Below are 18,345 nucleotides of genomic sequence, written 5' to 3' on the forward strand. Positions count from 1 at the left end.
TAAGCTAATCGTGGACAGGGAGTGTGTCTGTTATACCGTACCCTTCCAAGCACTTAATACAGCACTCTGCACACAGTGAGTGCTCATTAAACGATTGACTTCTATTGTCGCCTCCCCTAGCTGTAATTTATTCTAATGTCTCTCTCCCCTTTTAGAATATTAGTTCTTCGTGGGTAGGGATCACGTCTGCCAACTCTATTGCACCGTACTCTCCCAGGCGCTTAGAATCATGCCCTTCACATAGTAAGCACTCAATAAATACCATCGATTGGCTTTATTTTTCCTGCTTGCAATCAAAGAGCTCATGAGCCGTATAAGAGAAAATAGGATGCAATAGGAAGGGGCTGGATCTGGATATCCCTAAACATAAAATCAGACACCTGAGAGCAGGAAGCTGATATCATCAATGATATTGCGTGCTTAACGTGTGCAGACCACCGTATCGAGACTGTAATCCCCTCTTGACCGTAAGCTTGTCGTGGGCCGGAGATGTGTCCGTTTATTGTCATTTTCACTTTCCCCGGTGCTTAATGTAGTGCTCCGCACACAGTAAATGCTCAATAAATCTGACTGAATGGGGAAAGCACGATACAACAGGGCAGGTCAACACATTCTCTGTCCACAGCGAGTTCAGTTTGAAAGCTTGCAAAGTGTTTGCTTTGCCTTCTCGTTGGCTCTTAGGGGACTGGTGGATTTTCCAATAAGCCTTAAGGTCACAACTCCTCCAAGGGGCCTTGCTCGATTAAACTTTTTCTCTACTCCTCCTTCCGCTTCGTCTATGCTTTTTGATCCACACTCTTTGGGCACCTGGTATTCACCCCTCTCAGACCCACCACGCTTACGTACCTACCTGTAACATATTTAATGTCGGTCTCCTCCATCTAGACTGACAGCTCCTTGTGGGCAGAGAATGGGTCTACCGACTCTGTCGCACTGTACTCTCCCAAGCGCTTAGTACTCTACTCTGCACACGGTAAGTGTTCAACAAATACCATTGACTGACTGATAGATAAGCCTTAGAGGCCCCGGCATTGAACATGTTTTGGGAGGGCAGCAATATTTCAGAAAGATAAAACTCGACTTTCCTATATATAAAAGGTACTTTTACATATTTCCCCCCCTGCAATTTGCACCCTAAACCTAGATGTTTACCTTGCAAGCCAGTAAAAATGGGGCCCTTAAATGACCTCCAAGAAGCCTTCCCTCCTCTCCTCCCACTCCCTTCTACGCCGCTCTTATTTGCTCCTTCATTCATCCTCCCTCCCATCCCCCCTGTACATATGTATTTACTTAATATATTTATTTATAATAATGTCTGTCTCCCCTTCTAGACTGTAATCTCATTGAGGGCAGGGGATGTGTCTGTTGTTATATTGTACTCTCCCAAGCGATTTGCACACAATAAGCGCTCAATAAATACGAGTGAATGAATGAATGAATGACTTCAGTAGCCCAGAAGTTTGCTTTCTTCAAAACAGAGTCACATACGCATCTTTTCTTGGGAAAGAGACAGGTTTGAAGAAATAGGTGCGATTGTAGTCAAGGCGAAAAGGCTTTGTTCCTGACAGTGCTGTTATATCTGTTGAAAACACTTCATTATGCAATGCCTAATAGACCGTACGTTCGTTGTGGGCAGGGAATATGTCTGTTGTACTGTTCTCTCCCAAATACTTAGCTCAGTGTTCTGCCTACAGCAAGCGCTCATAAAAACAATTGACTAACATAGCAGCAGCTCAGAAACACTGCAGGTAGTGATGAAAATCCCTGGATGGAGAGTAAAACAAAGAACCAATTTGGGATATTCTAGGGGTAACCATAGTTCTGCTTAGCACGGGTAATGAGAAAAGGCAAAGGATACGGGGATTTTTTTTTAATTGCAGAGAAATCAACCAATTCTATTTATGGGGTGCTTACCAGGGGCAAAGCACTGTACTAATCACTTGGGCGAGAATGACAGAATTAGCAGACATGTTATCCGCCCATAAGAGAAAGAAGTCCCTCCATGCTTTGAAGAGCACATAAATGGAATCGCTTCTTGGTTTTTTATAAGCTTGAATGAATAAGACCTGAAAGGGAGAATCTCCAAGTGTAGGTAGATCATCACTCCAGATTGAAACAGGCATAGTAAAAGTGTACAGTTGTTAACATTTGAATGAAATATTCCTTTTGCTGTCTCAGTTATGCATGCAGTTTATATTATACTTTCAAAGAAATCCTCTTTAATAAAGAAAGCAAAACAAGGGGAATAGGCTCTCATGATCGAGTTAAAGGCAAAATGAAAATATGGGCTTTCTTCTGGGTTCTCCCTGCATTTATTAATTATTGGGATTTAGGAAGAATGGAAGAATTCTGATCTTCAAATTTAAGTTTACAGTGATAGGGAACGATAAACCCTCTATTCACGTGACAAAGCGTACGTGTCGTGTCAAATTCCCACCTGTGTATTCACTCCCAGCACTCAGTTCAGTGCTCTGCGTCATCATTAACAGTATTTATTAAATGGTATTTCTTACTGTGCGCAGAGCACTGTACTAAGCACTTGGGAGACTACAGTATGACCCAGTTGGCATACACATTCCCTGCATACAACGAGCTTACGGTCTAGAGGGGGAGACAGACATTAATATGAATAAATGACATACAGAAAACACTTAATACTATTACTCTTACTTTAAACTGTAAGTTCCTTGCGGGCAGGGAACGTATTTACCAACTCCGTTATAGTGTGCTCTCCCAAGTGCTTAGTACAGGGCTCGGCACACAACAGGCACTCAATAAATACAACTGATTGACGTCATTTGTGAGGAGATATTTAAGTTTTATCCTCTCAGGGTGGCACCTGGAGAGATTCCAGTCCTTTACCAGTCTTGACTACGGGAGGGAGAGTCAAGCGGAGGCCTGTCCGTTCCATTCCTAGCTTGGGCAGCAGCGGCTCGGGAGAGAGTCGAGGGCGGAGACTCAAGTTGACTGCGCGGAAGGAAGTCGTGGTAAACCACTTCTGGATTTTTACCAAGAAAACTCTATGGATCCACTATCGGAACGACTGCAGGCGAAGGTGGGGCGTCCCGGGAGAGAGGTTGTCCATGGCGTCGCTGTGTCGGAGACGACTCGACGACATAAGACTTAGGTTTTATATTTTCTGGGTTTATTTCTAATTTTTAAAATTTTTTCAGGAAGTTGTAATCGGGGTAATCAATCAGTCAACAGCATTTACTGAGCGCCTGCGGTGCACAGCACTGTATTGAGTGCTCGGGAGGGCACAAAATAAATTAGAACACATGACGCTTGCCTTCGAAGAGGCCACAACCCTGTGGGCTAAATTGGGCGAAACGACTACTAACTTGACATTCTGCTATTGCACATCAATTCTGGATTAAACAGACACAAGCACAGTGAATCCTTTATTGTTGAAGATCATGTTACCTTATGCAGAGCAAACAAAAACATATGGCTTTACTTAATAAGGAACAAGTGAACAAATGACTGGCTGGGGAAGGAGAGCTGAAGCCAAATGATCTTTTTCAGAATTCGAGAAAACATGCTTAAATTTTTTAGAAAAAGCATCCGCTTAAACTTCGAAGCCTCCCCCTCCATCCATGATTGCTCATGCTCATTCACCTCAAACTGGAAAGGAAATAAAACAAAAAATCATCTCTCCTCAAGGGCCTGTATGCAGGTTACTGTTACGTGACTACAAGACAACAAAGTTTCACCCCGTTTCCAAAATTTGGTCATTTCAGTGCTGTGTTTCCAGTTCAAGAATCGTCCATTCTCCTTGGGGAGAATAAGAATCTTCAGAGGAAAAATTTGTCACCGGGAGGCTTGTTGACGGATCGTCAGGCGGAGACATGAGTTCCCTCCGACTGCTGAAAGTGTCAGCCTGTGCTTTACTCTGAGGTGTTGAACTGTCTCGTGCGACAAGCGGGGTCGGACTTATTAGATATTGTGCTAAGTTTCCATCTTCAGGAAGAGAACTGTTGATATTTAGGTTTGAGTTCTGCCCGGAAAGCAGTTGCTTAAGCAGCGTCCAATCTCGCTCGGCAAAGCGGTGATCTTCTTCAAAATCCGGGTGTGTAATTCGGGCTTCTGACTCCGCTCTCTGATCGAAAGCTTCCGCACCATCCAACTCGTAAATGGGAGACAGGGTTTTTGAAGGTCGCCGGTCACACATGCAGGCTTGTGCCAATGTGTCACAATCATCTATGTCTCCTGAAATGATTCACAATACTACACAATGTAAAACTGCACATTGTTTACCCTCAGGGTCTTGGACACCAACTCAGTGTGGCAGTGACAACGCACAAGAAATATAGAAATAAACTTTATACAGAACGGACAAAACTCTGTAGCATTTCCTTTTAATGTATTAAAAAAAAAAAGGAAAAAAGGATTTTGTACGACATCGAGGCAACAAAAACACCACTGGTAATTAACAGTAAAGCTCCGCATTATAATTAGAAAATTTCTGATACAGAAAAAAATGACATAAAATAGGTAAACACCAACACAGAATGCACACATGTCTAATTTGCTACAACTGTGACAAAAAGAGAACAAAAGATACGTTTAGTTAACGGTGGTTCTTTCAGATAAACCGGCCAAAGAGAAACAAAGTTTTTATTCACAGGCTTATTTATATACTGCGCATGCAAAGGATGCTGCAGGCAAGGACAGAACAAGCAAACGAAAAGAAAAAATACGCTTTTAGGATCATCTCGTATTTGTTCCGATTCTGCTAGAAAGAGGCAACGGATTTGAATACACAAAAGATATTCAGCAAGTATATTATATATTTTAAATATGGGCCATTAGTTTGAATTACCATCATAATGAAGACGAACACGGACAACGGACCCCCGCCCCTCTCAGAAATCATCTATGAAGAAAGCTAGGGCTTTTTCAAATACAATCATTGCTTCTAAATATAATCTCTTTTAGGAAATTTCTCACTGGAAAAAAATTTCGAACAGAATTACAACAATCCTGCAAATTTTAATCTCTGTAAAATGTATATAAATTGCAATAATGAATATAGGTTGTTAAAATAGTTCAGTGCTCTTCAGTTACATTATTACTCTAGTTATTGCACACCCCTCTTAGATATATGCTAGCATAGTTCATTAAGCACACACGCCTATCTAAATTTCAACTAATCGTTCAAAGCTAAGGTAAAAATGGGACCTAAAATAACAAAAAGAAAGGAAAGCGAGTTTTCCTTCTCCCTAATTTTAAATCTCTTCATAGGTTAAGCACTGCCTGAAGATGCGTTCAGTATATTTTTTTTTCCCCACAGATGCCCGAAATGAGCAGAAATAAATGAGTGAACAGCAGGTAGATGAAAAAGAACTCTCAAACGTCATTTAAAACTGCAGTTCCTGTTCAACGATTATTCTAATTGATCACCGCTAAGGATTAAGTGCCGGATATAAATCTTAAATTCTGACCGAATCTAGCGTTTCTATTTCTGTACATTACCTGCAGGCAAAGCAGGGGTATTAGTGCTATCGGGAGATGGAGAGAGGCTCTCCCTGACTTGATCTCCGTGAGTCAGTCCCTGATTCCTACAGGCCTCGGACGATCTGGTAGAACAGTTCTTTGGGTCACAATGCGGCTCTCTCTGCTGCAGCTCCAAGCGACAAGGTCTTTCTTGTGATTTTATTTCACCGTCTAACAAGAGTCTGTGGCTCTGACGGGCTTCACTCACCTCGGCAATTTTAGTATTTGCCTTTGGACCTTCAGGGTGGCCATTCCCGTCTGGGACTTCCCTGTGACCGTTTTTCTCGGGAGCCCAAGCGCCCCGTTTATTCTGGGCTACGGGTTCGGGGCAGTTAGGACTTGGGGCAGAAGACCCATTTTTAAGCCCTCGGTCCCCTTTCTCTTTCGCTTGTCTTCGGCACTGTAGAAAACCATCTTCCGTTTCCAGTCCGTACCTAGGAAGGGCCTTGGCGGGACAGTCGCTTGCCACCCCGTCAAATACCTCCGGAGTGAGAGACTCCAGGGGACGCTGAAAAAGAGTGGGACCATCTCCCTCGTCTGAGCCCAGCTCTTCACATTCGTCGACCGACAGCAGAACTGACCTCTTAAAGTTTTTCGTCGCAGAAAACTCCTGACCGTGCAGTTCGCTCTCAGCCGCGTCTTCGAAAGCCAAATTGACGATGCCGTGAAACTGCTGAGGGGCCGGATCCGAGGAGGGAAACTTTTCTGAAATATTTTCGGCTTCGGACCTCTCGTCTTCGGTTTCGTCGGCCGAGGAGGAAACCTGGTCCGCTTCTTGAGAGAACTGGGGGTTGCCACGGGCGATACTCTCGCCGGTCCTGGGACGGCCCACGGCCGGACCTTGCCGCGACCAGATTTCCGGCTTTTTCCGAGGTATCTCGTCGTCGCTCGTCGAATTGATATGGAAGAGATCGGAACCGCTCTGCTTTTTCATTTTGACCTCGATTCTTAAACTACCGTCGTACATTTTTAGTTCTTCCGGGGTACTGGTGTCACTGCTGCTCCTCCCAAGAAAATCGTGGCATAACATAGTGCTACATTTTGAAATTCCCCTCTCGTTGGAGCCGTCGTCATCCTGAGAGCCCCCGGCATCGTAATCTTCGGATCTAGGTTTTATATCGTCCGATGACGTGGTGGTGCTGCCGGTGTCGGACTCGGGGCTCTCCCTTTGGAGCAGTATGCCCGTACTCAAATTCCAATGATCTAGGAAGGGCGTTTCCAGGTTTCCGTGGCTCTCCGGGGTCTCGGTACCATCCGTATCGTTAGGTGAATTCTTTTCCGATCTAGATTTCGCCCCGCATTTCGCAGAAACACGAGACTGACCCAAAAGAATCCCGTCTTCAGGCGACGTGGATTCGTTACCCAGTTCGGTCGATCCTCCTCCGCGGGTTTTACGTGTGCTCTCGACTTGTACGAGACCCCTGCCTTCTCCTAATTTAACGTCCAGTTTCAGACCTGCATCTCTTTGACCCGGATTAGTGTCCCTTTCAGGGCCTGGGGGTATTTGGCTTGAATCGGGGGAGTTTAAATGGCTGCTCTTCCTTAAGTCACCGTCGGGTTGGCACTTCGGGAACTTTTCATTTGAATTCGAAGCCGTGGGCTTCGGATCAGCACATTCAGAGCTTGTATCGGCAATCCGGGATGAACGATTAGGAGATCCGGGGGTACCGTCATTACTCGTGATTCCGGCGGCACATTTTCTTTCGCTTTCGTCTTGAAAAGTCTTTGACTCCATTTCATGCTTCGACGATTCGTTCAATTTAGGAACGTTCTGACCGTCTGCAAAAGGAGATGGTTCACGGTTGCGGATTGTCGATGTTCCATTTTGCAGATAACTTAATGGCTTTGGAGGGTTAGCCTGACATAAGGGTAGAGGAACTGCTTCTTCTCCATTGATGTCAGATGTAGAATTATTTGATAATCCCTGGGGCTTTCGTTTTGAAAGGATACATCTGTTAATATCGTGTTCGAAGGCCCTATCGGGTAAAGCTTGTTCAGGCTTCTTGCTGAAATGTTTACATTCATCACTCTGTGTATTTTTCTGGATCACAGGTGACTCGCTCCTTGAATTTCTTTCAGGTGAACACTGGGACTTTACTATAGGCTGTCCGAGACCTGATTTTTGTTTCTGATCTTTGTTGTTCCTGAGCTCACCTTTCTTTGACTGAATTTGACTCTTAGGCGTTGTTTTTGAATTGTTGTTAGCCAGTGGTGGGTGTGCTTGCTTAACGATCTTTTTCTTGGTGGACTGTCTATCTGAAGATGGATTATCTGAATGTGTCCCATTTTCTTCACTTTGTTTAGGAAATACACCGGATTTCTGTGAATTTGGTGAATCACCCGGAGACCCTGCGGAACAAGATTTCAAAACACAACCAAGGATGCCAATCAGTAAATCGAATCCGCCATGTCCAGATCTAAACCAAATTTTTAGGAAAAAAAAAATCCACACAGAAATCATTTCATCAACCACTGAAATATAATAATCGTTTCAAAAAGCCACTTCCCCTTTTTAACAAATCTCTGGATGAATTCCTTACACTTGAGTATAGTGGAAAAATGTGGGAAAGGATCCGTAACAGTGTAGATATTAAATTTAACAGAAATAAGAAGGTGAAAGTCTGTTGAGATTTTCCTCATTTGTGATTGATACTAAATAGCTTTTTCACTATTTGCGCTTGGCTCATCGATACATGATGATGATGATGATGGCATTTGTTAAGCGCTTACTATGTGCAAAGCACTGTTCTAAGCGCTGGGGGGATAGAAGGTGATCAGGTCGTCCCATGTGGGGCTCACAGTCTTAATCCCCATTTTACAGATGGGGTAACTGAGGCCCAGAGAAGTCAGGTGACTCGCCCAAAGTCACACAGCTGACAAGTGGCGGAGCCGGGATTAAAACCCATGACCTCTGACTCCCAAGCCCGGGCCCTTTCCACTGAGCCACGCTGCTTCCCCTGCATCTACTGCAGTGCACAACTGGACAATAAAAAGAAAAATAGAGCCATGGCAACTATTTGCCATAAACAAAAAATCCTCCAGGTCCACCTCCTCCGGGAAACTTTTCTTAATTAATTCTACCTATTCTCCAATTCTCCAACCTGCCAACACACCCTTAACAACTCCCAAAGTCCAACTCGCACCTTACTCTAATGCTCCTTATGGGCAGGGAACGTGTCGGCTAATTCTGTTGTAGTGTACTCTCCCAAGTGCTTAGTACAGTGCTCTGCACATAGCAAGTGCTAAGAGACCTTTTATTGACTGATTACTGCAGTGAGGGAGTATGGAGATGGGAGGATGAAACAGCCAGAAGTAGAAGAAGGTATTTATTGAGTGTTTACTGTGTGCCGAGCACTGTACTAAGCCCTTGGGAGAGTACAATACAACAGAGTTGTAATGTAGTATGATACAATAGAGTTGGCAGACTCGATCCCTCTCCTCAAGGAGCTCATGGGGCTGAGCCATCCGTGATAAAGGTTTCTGGCCAAACTGCCACAGGGTGTCTGGGGCGTCACAAAAATCCTTGCAAACAGCTGGCCCCACTGGGAGCCCCACTGGGAACCCAACTGAGAATGACTAGAGATAGTTAGAGGCCCAGCACAAACCAGTATCAAATAATCATATACTCAATTCCTTTCACCTTCACGACCGGATCAATGCTCCCTGATGCTTATGACAGACTCCGTCGCCAACTCGTTCTTGTAAATACGCAGGGTACTGTGAGTTTAATATTCATCTGCTCTGTCGCTCCTATTAGATTTTTAAGCAACTTACGGGCAGAGATCATCTCTCTTCTTTAAAGCATTCCCCTAGCATTAGGGGATAGCACTCAAATTCCTGATGAAGATCATAACTTGCAGAGTTAAAAACTTCAAAAGTGGTTCTTTATTATTTCTTGATATCCTCTAGACTGGAAGCTCGTTGTGGTTAGGGAACCCATCTACCGACTCTGTCATATTTTACTCTCCCAAGCGCTTAGAACAGTGCTCTGCACACAGTAAGCTCTCAATAAATGCCCCTGATTGACTGATGTCTTCCAATTATTGGGAGCACAGAAATACTTTTGCAATTCTTTTCTTTCGCCTTCAAATACTGATAGAAGATATTTGGACTCAACCCATTTTAAACTGTAAAAACTGCTCTTTACTACAAAAGTGTTTAAATAAATAGAGTACAAGTGAAGATATGGGCAAAAAGTATTTTCATAAATTAATTCTTAGGAACAATTTTCATTCATACCCAGTAACCTTTCTTGAAGCACAAAAAAGTGCAAAAACGCATTGCAGAGTCAAGGGGAAACCACGCTTCCAGACGTGCCTTGCATAATGGCATATTTAGTGCTTATCAGGTCCACTCTGAATTCAAAACTCCTAAAAGGGACAGTGCCATTTAACAAACAAAATGGAAAGAATATTCAAAAAGATTTTGCAGTGCGGAGAAGAGGGAAACTTTTTCTCCTGATTCAACAACTCTACCAACTCTACCCGCCTACCAAAAAAATGGTTTTTTTTACATATAAATATGTAAGTTTTTCAAAAATTCAAGGCATATAACCTCGCCTAAATTGGCCCTCCAGTGAGATGGGAGTAGGCACATTCAACTGAAAAGCATTTTGGTAGAATTGCGATGATCTTGGCTATCGACTGGTCGAGACCCGCACCGGGATTTTTCAGTTGGTAACCTATGCGTGGTGATGCAATTTTCTGGTGAATTTTGAAATTCCAAATTTACCTTGGGTTTTAGAGAGACTAGGCGAGGCACTCTTCACCCTCTGCTGAACTGCAGGACCACCGTTCCCGTTTCCTTTTTTCTTCAAAACTGCTGGAGGGGCTGCTTCATTACTCCCCTTGCCGGAGGCCTTCTTTGTTATACTACCAAGGAAAAGGTCACGCAACAGAGTTTTAAAGTTAAAACCGACCATCTCCATTTTCTCTGGAAATTTCAAAAATACAACCGATTTGTGATTTTACCTCTTTCTGACAAGAGGGCACACCCAGTGGTTTATTATTTTTTTCAAAATTAGATCCCAAAAAGATTAAGAGAATAAACTGACCGGTAACAAGGGCTCTATACCTGAATGCAGACGCTATTCTTTTTTCCAAAAACGCCATATAGAACATAGGTTAAACAGAAGCTAGTGGAATGGCTAACTTTCCTAAAGCACCTAGAAAAATCAACATAGGGGTAGTGTATTATACTTTGATTGAAGACCTACCTATTTGTTACATTACTCTCAAGATCATTTATCTTTTTCCTGTTGGAAGTTCCACTGGAAGCCCTGGAAACAGGCCTTGATTTCACCGCTATAAATGAAATAAAACATTACTGTTGGGTTGAATATAACGGAATGTAAATTATTTAACAACTCTACTCAGTAAATGCTGGCGATGAGGAAAAAGTACTTGAAATTATGTAAAAAACTGAGACTAAATAGATATACAGCTCAAGCAAAAGGCTATATATACCTCTCTGTATATGCGCATATCTAGATATGGATAGATCTGGATAGACAGACCTACCCATACATAGATATGTACATATATAGAAAGCTAGATATAGCCTTGGCTTGATATATGTGTATCGAGCAAAAGGCACTGCACTGAGGATTTCCTTGGAATATCAGTACTTTTTCAGTGGTCTATTGATTGCTATATTGTACCCTCCCAAGTGTTTAGTACATGCTTTGCACACGGTAAGCACTTAATAAATACGATTGAATGAATAAAATAAAAATGAAGGAAAGGGGGGCTACCTACCCACTCCGGCGCTTTTGCAATTCTCCAAGCGATTTTTCAGTTTCTGCTCGGCTTCAAAAGACCTGCAAGGAGACGTCTCCTTCGACTTTTCTTCCCCTAAAGAGTCATTCTCTTTTGGTTCATCGGGACATTCGCTGGGAGTCAATAAATCCAAACTTGAATGTACTGACTTGCTGGAAGTTCCCTCTGGGTCTCTACAGGGAGTTTCCTTTCCTGTGGCTTTCTTCAAAGGTTTTGTTTTGGTTTGCAAACTTGAATTTCCAGGAGCTACTTTAGGTCTGGCACCCACACTTTTTCCTTCCTGATTTTTTACTTCCTTCCCACTTACTGAACCCCTCTGTCCATTTGAGGCGGACGACTTTTCAGAATCTTGTCTGATTAACAATTTTTCAGCTTTAGAATGATCATTATTTTCTACTTTGGACTTTATAACTGCTCTAGGCTTTCCCGAAACGACTTTTTCCCCAGTTTTAAAATCTTTTGCAATCTTGGAAGCTACTTTCTTAGTGTCTTTTCCTTTCAGATCGTCATTTTTTGTAGTCTTATTCATCGTAGTTTTGTTAGAACTCGAGGCATGTCCAGAAGCTCCCAATCCATCAGATTTCATCTTCTTCTGATCAACGGAGGAAAGATTCCAACTATTTGGCTTGTCCTTTTTTCTCCACGGTCTGTTTTTCAGATCATTAAAATCCGAAATGGATCTATTTTGCTGGAATGAACAGAAAACGCTTAATGCAACAGAACGTGCATGATTTTTAGTTCCTCGGTGTAAGCCCGTCAAACGGCAGGGACTGTCTCTATCTGTTGCCGACTTGTTCATTCCAAGCGCTTAGTACAGTGCTCTGCACATAGTAAGCGCTCAATAAATACTATTGAATGAATGAATGAGTCACCTGCTTTAGATTAGGATATTCTCAGGATACAATTTTGCAAAACAGGGAAAGCTACTTCGAAGTTGAGAGTTGCTGGAAAGGTGAGAGTAGTCCAATATTTTGACCCACTGATAGATTTTTTTGGACCTACTAGACGACGTTATTTTCAACCACCCTTCAATTCCACAAATGGGATGCAGTTGTCTGGGCATTACCTAGTTTTCTTGGAAAGGTTAAAGTTTTTCATACATTACATTTCGTTTCCAACTAAAAGTAGGAAGAAAACATCACTGTCAGCCAAAAGCCCACATTTTCTTCTAAATGCACACTACAGAAAAACTCTCTTAAATCAGGTAATGAATCTTCTTAGGTGTTTAGAATATCGTCCTCATAGAAAGGTACAGCTGATGTTAGGGACCACTGGTGACTGCTAAAATGGAATCAAGCGTCTCCCCCTCTCCCCCTATAAACCGAAATGCTTGCAGGACAGGGATGGTGTTCTTTCCTTATTTTTCTATGCTTCCCAAGGATCTGGTACAGTGCTCTGTACACAGAAGGTGCTCAATAAGTGCTCTTAATAGAGTTATGGACCCCTCTAGAAAATGAACCTCTGCTTCTGGGTAATCCAGGAAATCTGCAGTTTGCCAACCCATATTCAATGTATTCATTCATTCATTCAACAGTATTTATTGATCGATTACTATGTGCAGAGCACTGTATCTTTCTGATCTAAGTAAACACTCGTATTGGAATTCTTTGCCACAGAAGACTCCCCTCACTGTAAGATATTTTGTCAGGAGTGAGACGAATGAGGAGAAAAGGAGACCCTGAAATATCGAACAAGGGATTCTAGGAGGCCATTTGAGCAAGTGGACTAGACACTTGAGTGGTCGCCTCAGAGGATTTTCTTCCAAAAACACACCAGAGCTCTGTCAGCCAAGGGCAGAATTTTTCTAGCTCATTTCTGATTAAAAAGAGGTACAGATGGTGGGAGCTGTAAAACTCCATTTCACTTAATCTCTTAGGCAGCATCAGTGCTTATCACACAAACGTGAACTCAACTGTACTACAGCCTGGGGACCATAACCAAAAAAATGCCCTTAACAGGAAAAGAAGAAGGTCTTTTAAAAGTTATTCTGAGGAGACCACGAAATCTGAGATTACTTTTCATTATTTTTTCACATTTGAAATAAAATATCAAGAGCTTACCTGTGAACTACTGAAGATGGGTTTTTTGCCAAGTCTTCGATCATCACCTTTGTCAAAGGCAGCTGTGGAAGGAGAAATTTTGTTTTCTCTTAGGAAGCATATTTAAAGAGGGAGAGAAATAGGGGTAAGAACGTTGGTGGAAATACATCTAGCAACTGGAGAACAAATCCGGAACACCTCACAAATTCTTCTAAATTTTAAAAGCGTACCACTCCTCTCTTGTTCTTGTGCTCGAAGCTTCATTTATAGTTAAGGAGCAGTGTGGTCGGGGAATCGGGAGGCCCGTATTATAATCCTAGCTTTATCGGCAAGGTGTGTGACCTTGAACAAGTCGTTTAACTTTTCTGTTCCTCGGTTTCTTCATGCGTAAAGTGGGCTAATCGTACTTCGCTCCTTACTTTACAGGCTTTAAAGCACTCAGTCAGCTTGCCCTCTCCTACCTTACCTTATTGATCTATTACAGGCCAGCCCACACACTTCGCTCCTTTTGGGCCAGTTTGCTCACTGAATTTATCTATCTCGCCGTCGACCCCTTTCCCACCCCCTCCCCCTTCATATACACACCAGACCACCACTCTCCCCAACCTTCAAAGCATTATTAAGGTCACATCTCCTCCAAGAGGCCTTCCCTGATTAAACCCTCTTTTCCCCAACTTCCTCTTTCTGCTGTGTTGTCTATGAACTTGGATCTTTACCCTTTGGGCATTTGGTATTCATCCCACCCTCAGTCCCACACCATTGATCACCACATCGATATACTGTTTATTAATATTAATGTCTGTCTGCCCCTCTAGGCTGTAAAATTATTCCGGGAAAGGGATGTGTCTACCAACACTGTCGTGCTGTACTCTCCCAAGTGCTTAGTACAGTGCTCCGCACAGAAAGTACTCAAAAAAATGTGTCTTCCAACTCTGTTGTGTTGTACTCTCCCAAGTGCTTAATATAGTTCTCCGCACAGAAAATACTCAAAAAATACCACTGATTGATTCACAGGAATTTCACAGAGATTTAATGCGATCACATACGGGGCCATGAGCTCTAAAAAAAATAGCATTATGCAAAAGTAAGATTTGATCATTCTTAAAATAATGCTAAGATAATGTTTCTGTCAAGGAACATGTAGCAAGAAGAAAAACAAGTGGAAAAGCAGGTCGAGAAGATGAGAGTACATGGAAATTTTTAAGTCAACATCCTAATAATTAACTATGGATTTTCCATTTTTAAACTCAATTATTTAATACAAAAAAATTAATTAAACATCTAATATTTGATTTAGTTGAGGCATGAACCACAAATACCTGATGGATATCTAAAAATGCCCTCCCCACCGTCCCTCTTAAAACTGAATCAAAGCTATGAAAACTAAGATATGAAATCCTACATTACCAGTCAATCGATGGCACTTACTGAGCAACTACTGTGCGCAGAACACTGTACTACACTCTTGGGAAAGTTACAGTACAACAGAGTTGGTAGACATGATTCCTGCCCACAAGGAAGTCACAGTCTACATTATCCTACACAATCCGCACGCCATTATAAAATACAAGTAATAATGGCATGTGTTACTACTACTAATAATAATGATGGCATTTGCTAAGCCCTTACTATGTCCCAAGCACTGTACTAAGCACTGGGGTGGATACAAGCAAATCCCACTGGACACGATCCCTTTCCAACATGGGGCTCACCGTCTCAATCTCATTTCACAGAAGAGGTAACTGAGGCCCAGAGAAGTGAAGTGACTTGCCCAAGGTCACCCAGCAGACATATGGCGGAACTCGGATTAGAACCCATGACCATCTGAGCTTACTATGTGCCAGGCAGTGTACTAAGCGCTGGGGTGGATACAAGCAAATCGAGTTGGACACAGTCCCTGTCCCATGTGGGGCTGTCAGTCTCAATCCTATTTTCCAGATGAGGTAACTGAGGCCCAATGAAGTGAAGTGACTTGCCCAAGGTCACATAGCAGACAAGAGGTCTGGGAGTCAGAGGTAGTGGGTTCTAATCCCGGCTCTGCCACTTATCAGCTGCGTGACTTTGGGCAAGTCTTAATCCCCATTTTACAGATGAGGTGACTGAGGCACAGAGAAGTGAAGTGACTTGCCCATAGTCACGCAGCTAAGTGGCAGAGCCTGGATTCGAACCTAAGACCTCTGACTCCCAAGCCCGGGTTCTTTCCAATGAGCCACGCTGCTTCTCACCTGATGGTCTTATAGCTACCCCAGCACTTAGAACAAATACCATCATTATTATTATTATTAACACCCTTCCCCCCACCTTCTGTTCTCCTTTCCCCACCCTCTGCTCCTCCCCCTTCCCCTCCCCTCAGCTGAGCCCCCTTCTCCCTCTGCTCCTCCTCCCCTCACCCTCTGCTCCTCCCTCTTTCCCTCCCCTCAGCACTGCGCTCATTTGTATATATTATTTATTACCCTATTTATTTTGTTAATGAGGTGTACATCCTCTTGATTCTATTTATCTCGATGATGTTGTCTTTTCGTTTTGTTCTGTTTCGCTCTGCCGTCTGTCTCCCCCGTTTAGCCTGTGAGCCGTCACTGGGCAGGGAATATCTCTATCTGTTGCCGAACTGTACATTCCAGGCGCTTAGTACAGTGGTCTGCACATAGTAAGCGCTCAATAAATACTACTGAATGAATGAAGAGGTGGAGGCAGAATTTCATTCGATCATATTTGAGCGCTGATATTTATCATTTATCATATTTATCATTATCATTATTTATCATATTTATTGTGTGCCGAGCACTGTACTCAGCGCTTGGAAAATACAGTTCAGCAACAAATAGAGACGATCCCTGCCCCACAATGGGAATTAGAACCCATGACCTTCTGACTCCAAGGCCCGGGCTCTACCCGCAACGCGTACCATTCACTGGTTCTCTGCTGCCGTCCTTTTGGCTGTAAGAAAATGGGTCCTGAATGTAAAAAAAAACACCTTTTGCAAACACCGCATAGAGTGCTAGCCCTCTGCCCACCTATTTGCTGGCCGCCCTCCGTGTCCCAGTGGGAACAGGACTGGCGGGAAAGAGAGAGAGTGCGTCGCCTCTGGCTCTAGTCAATCCTCCCCACCGCTCTCAAAGGAGACGCCATCCGTCGGGTACAGAGTTTGTGTGCTATCGAAAGGATCTATAAGAAGGCCGCGTGAAGCCGGAAGAGATAAATATGCATTTTTTGCTCATTAAAAATCGCTTTCGGTGTCATTCCATTTATTAAAAACAGCCCGACAGATGACTTATCCTTTCCAGGACGACCCGATTAATAATTAAAAGTCATCTGAAAAGTACGCCGAATGCACACCGAGGCTACCGCAAGGTATCTCCGGCGTTCTATAAATACCAGGTCGTAAGGCAAAGTGGGCCCCTCCAAGTGGCACCACGGGGATTCAAGAGCAGGAACGATAATTCCGCACATTAACGGAGACCAAAATACTCATTCAAAATCACCAGCAAAGGTTAATTGCTCAAAAAGAGACCAAGAAATGCTGGGAATTCGACAATCCAGCCACTCGTCTTTAGATTTCCCACTGCAGTGTTAGTAGATAGGTTAGGTTAGAGTAAATCATTAATTTACCAGGATTTAGGGTAAATTACACTAATATTTTCATAAATCAAGTACACAACAGGGAAGTTCCCCCTGTTAATTATTCTGATTACCGATCAACGGTATTTATCGAACGGTATTTTATTTATGGTGTGCAGAGCATTGTACTAAGCCCTTAGGAAAGTACTATAGAGCAGAATTGGTGGACGTGATCCCTCTCCAAAAGGATCTTAGAGTCTAGAGGGAGAGCCAGATATTCAAAGAAATTACAGGTAGGGGAAAAGGCAGAGTAGAAGGATATGTACATAAGTGCTGAGGGGATTACCAAAACAGATTCAAAGTTTTACATTTTTAAAAATGCATTAAGGAATCAAAATGAAAAAAACCTCATCAAAAGTACCAAGCTAGTGGCTTCAAATCCTTTAAAACCCGAAAAAAGAAAAAAACCCCAAAAAACTTTGCTACCAATCAGTAAAAAGGTATGAATAATACCTGCTTCACCGACACTGATCTCCTCGTGCAAATACATAGCTTTTGCCGTAGTCGGACATAAACTGGCATTTAAAAATGAACAGATGAAACTTTTTCTCCCTGAATTTACCCTTTTTTTAAAAAAAGAGGAAAATAATAGTTTTATTTCACAAAGTAGCCACCACGTCCTCATAGGCTACCCTCCTAAACCCTGCCTGTAAAGATAGACGGGTATCATTTACCCAGGGCAGGTTCAAAAAAACTAGCAAAACAAATACTTAAGGTCATGGGTTTTAGTGTTCATCACACGCCGGTTCAAATACAAATTGAAATCTGAGCAAATGAGAAATCCTATTGAGCACCTGAATAATTTTCCGTACCAACCGCTTCGACATAAAAATGACCCGAAGCCATTTTCGGTTCCCCACCCTTAATTTTACTCAAATATTTCTATAACAAAGAAACATTCCCAGAAAGAGATGTTCTTTGGTGTAATATTTGGGTTGCAAGCAGTGGCCGTTAAATGTCAGAGAACCTCCGTCCTATCCTCGGAGACTTTCCGCAATAGCACAGCCGGTATCACTCTCCCGATCAATTGTGAAATCAAGCCATCTCATCTATTGGCAATCCACACGAGATGGGTCTTATGCAATATATATGAAAGCCTTTATTATATACCACAGAACAGAAACGCACGCCATCTGGTCTGTTGCAGATATTTTTTCATTATATTTTATCTCCTCGAGCTGATTCTGTGCAATCCTATGGCAACATTTTACAACGCCCGCAAACCGAAGCGATTTAAACACAGAAAGTATATAGTGTCTCCATTTTACCTGTCTGCCAAAATAAGCACCTTAAAAAAAGACGAACGGAAAACCGACTAATCACTTCTAAGCACAATCAGCATTAGTTTCGACGCGAACCCATCGGGGGGAGCAGAAATGTACAGTTTTAATATTCGAATGCCCTCAAAATACCAG

At 42.8% G+C, this 18,345-nt stretch overlaps 1 protein-coding gene across 3 annotated transcripts in view; it reads right to left on the reverse strand.

Moving 5' to 3' along the window:
* Window positions 1-3,373: 3,373 nt before the first annotated feature.
* The window catches only part of BTBD8 (BTB domain containing 8), a 90,471-nt gene continuing 75,499 nt past the window's right edge, over window positions 3,374-18,345 (reverse strand). For all 3 annotated transcript variants that reach the window (XM_029062567.2, XM_029062568.2, XM_029062569.2), the window contains 6 exons: window positions 13,334-13,395; window positions 11,253-11,961; window positions 10,712-10,799; window positions 10,228-10,367; window positions 5,476-7,845; window positions 3,374-4,209 (listed from right to left, as the gene is read on the reverse strand). In XM_029062567.2, the coding sequence (XP_028918400.1) occupies window positions 3,737-4,209; window positions 5,476-7,845; window positions 10,228-10,367; window positions 10,712-10,799; window positions 11,253-11,961; window positions 13,334-13,395 (3,842 nt within the window). In that variant the 3' untranslated portion in view covers window positions 3,374-3,736. The remainder of the gene's footprint in view (window positions 4,210-5,475; window positions 7,846-10,227; window positions 10,368-10,711; window positions 10,800-11,252; window positions 11,962-13,333; window positions 13,396-18,345) is intronic.

The sequence above is a fragment of the Ornithorhynchus anatinus genome, chromosome 4 (assembly GCF_004115215.2).
Source record: "Ornithorhynchus anatinus isolate Pmale09 chromosome 4, mOrnAna1.pri.v4, whole genome shotgun sequence".
NCBI classification, from domain to species: domain Eukaryota; kingdom Metazoa; phylum Chordata; class Mammalia; order Monotremata; family Ornithorhynchidae; genus Ornithorhynchus; species Ornithorhynchus anatinus.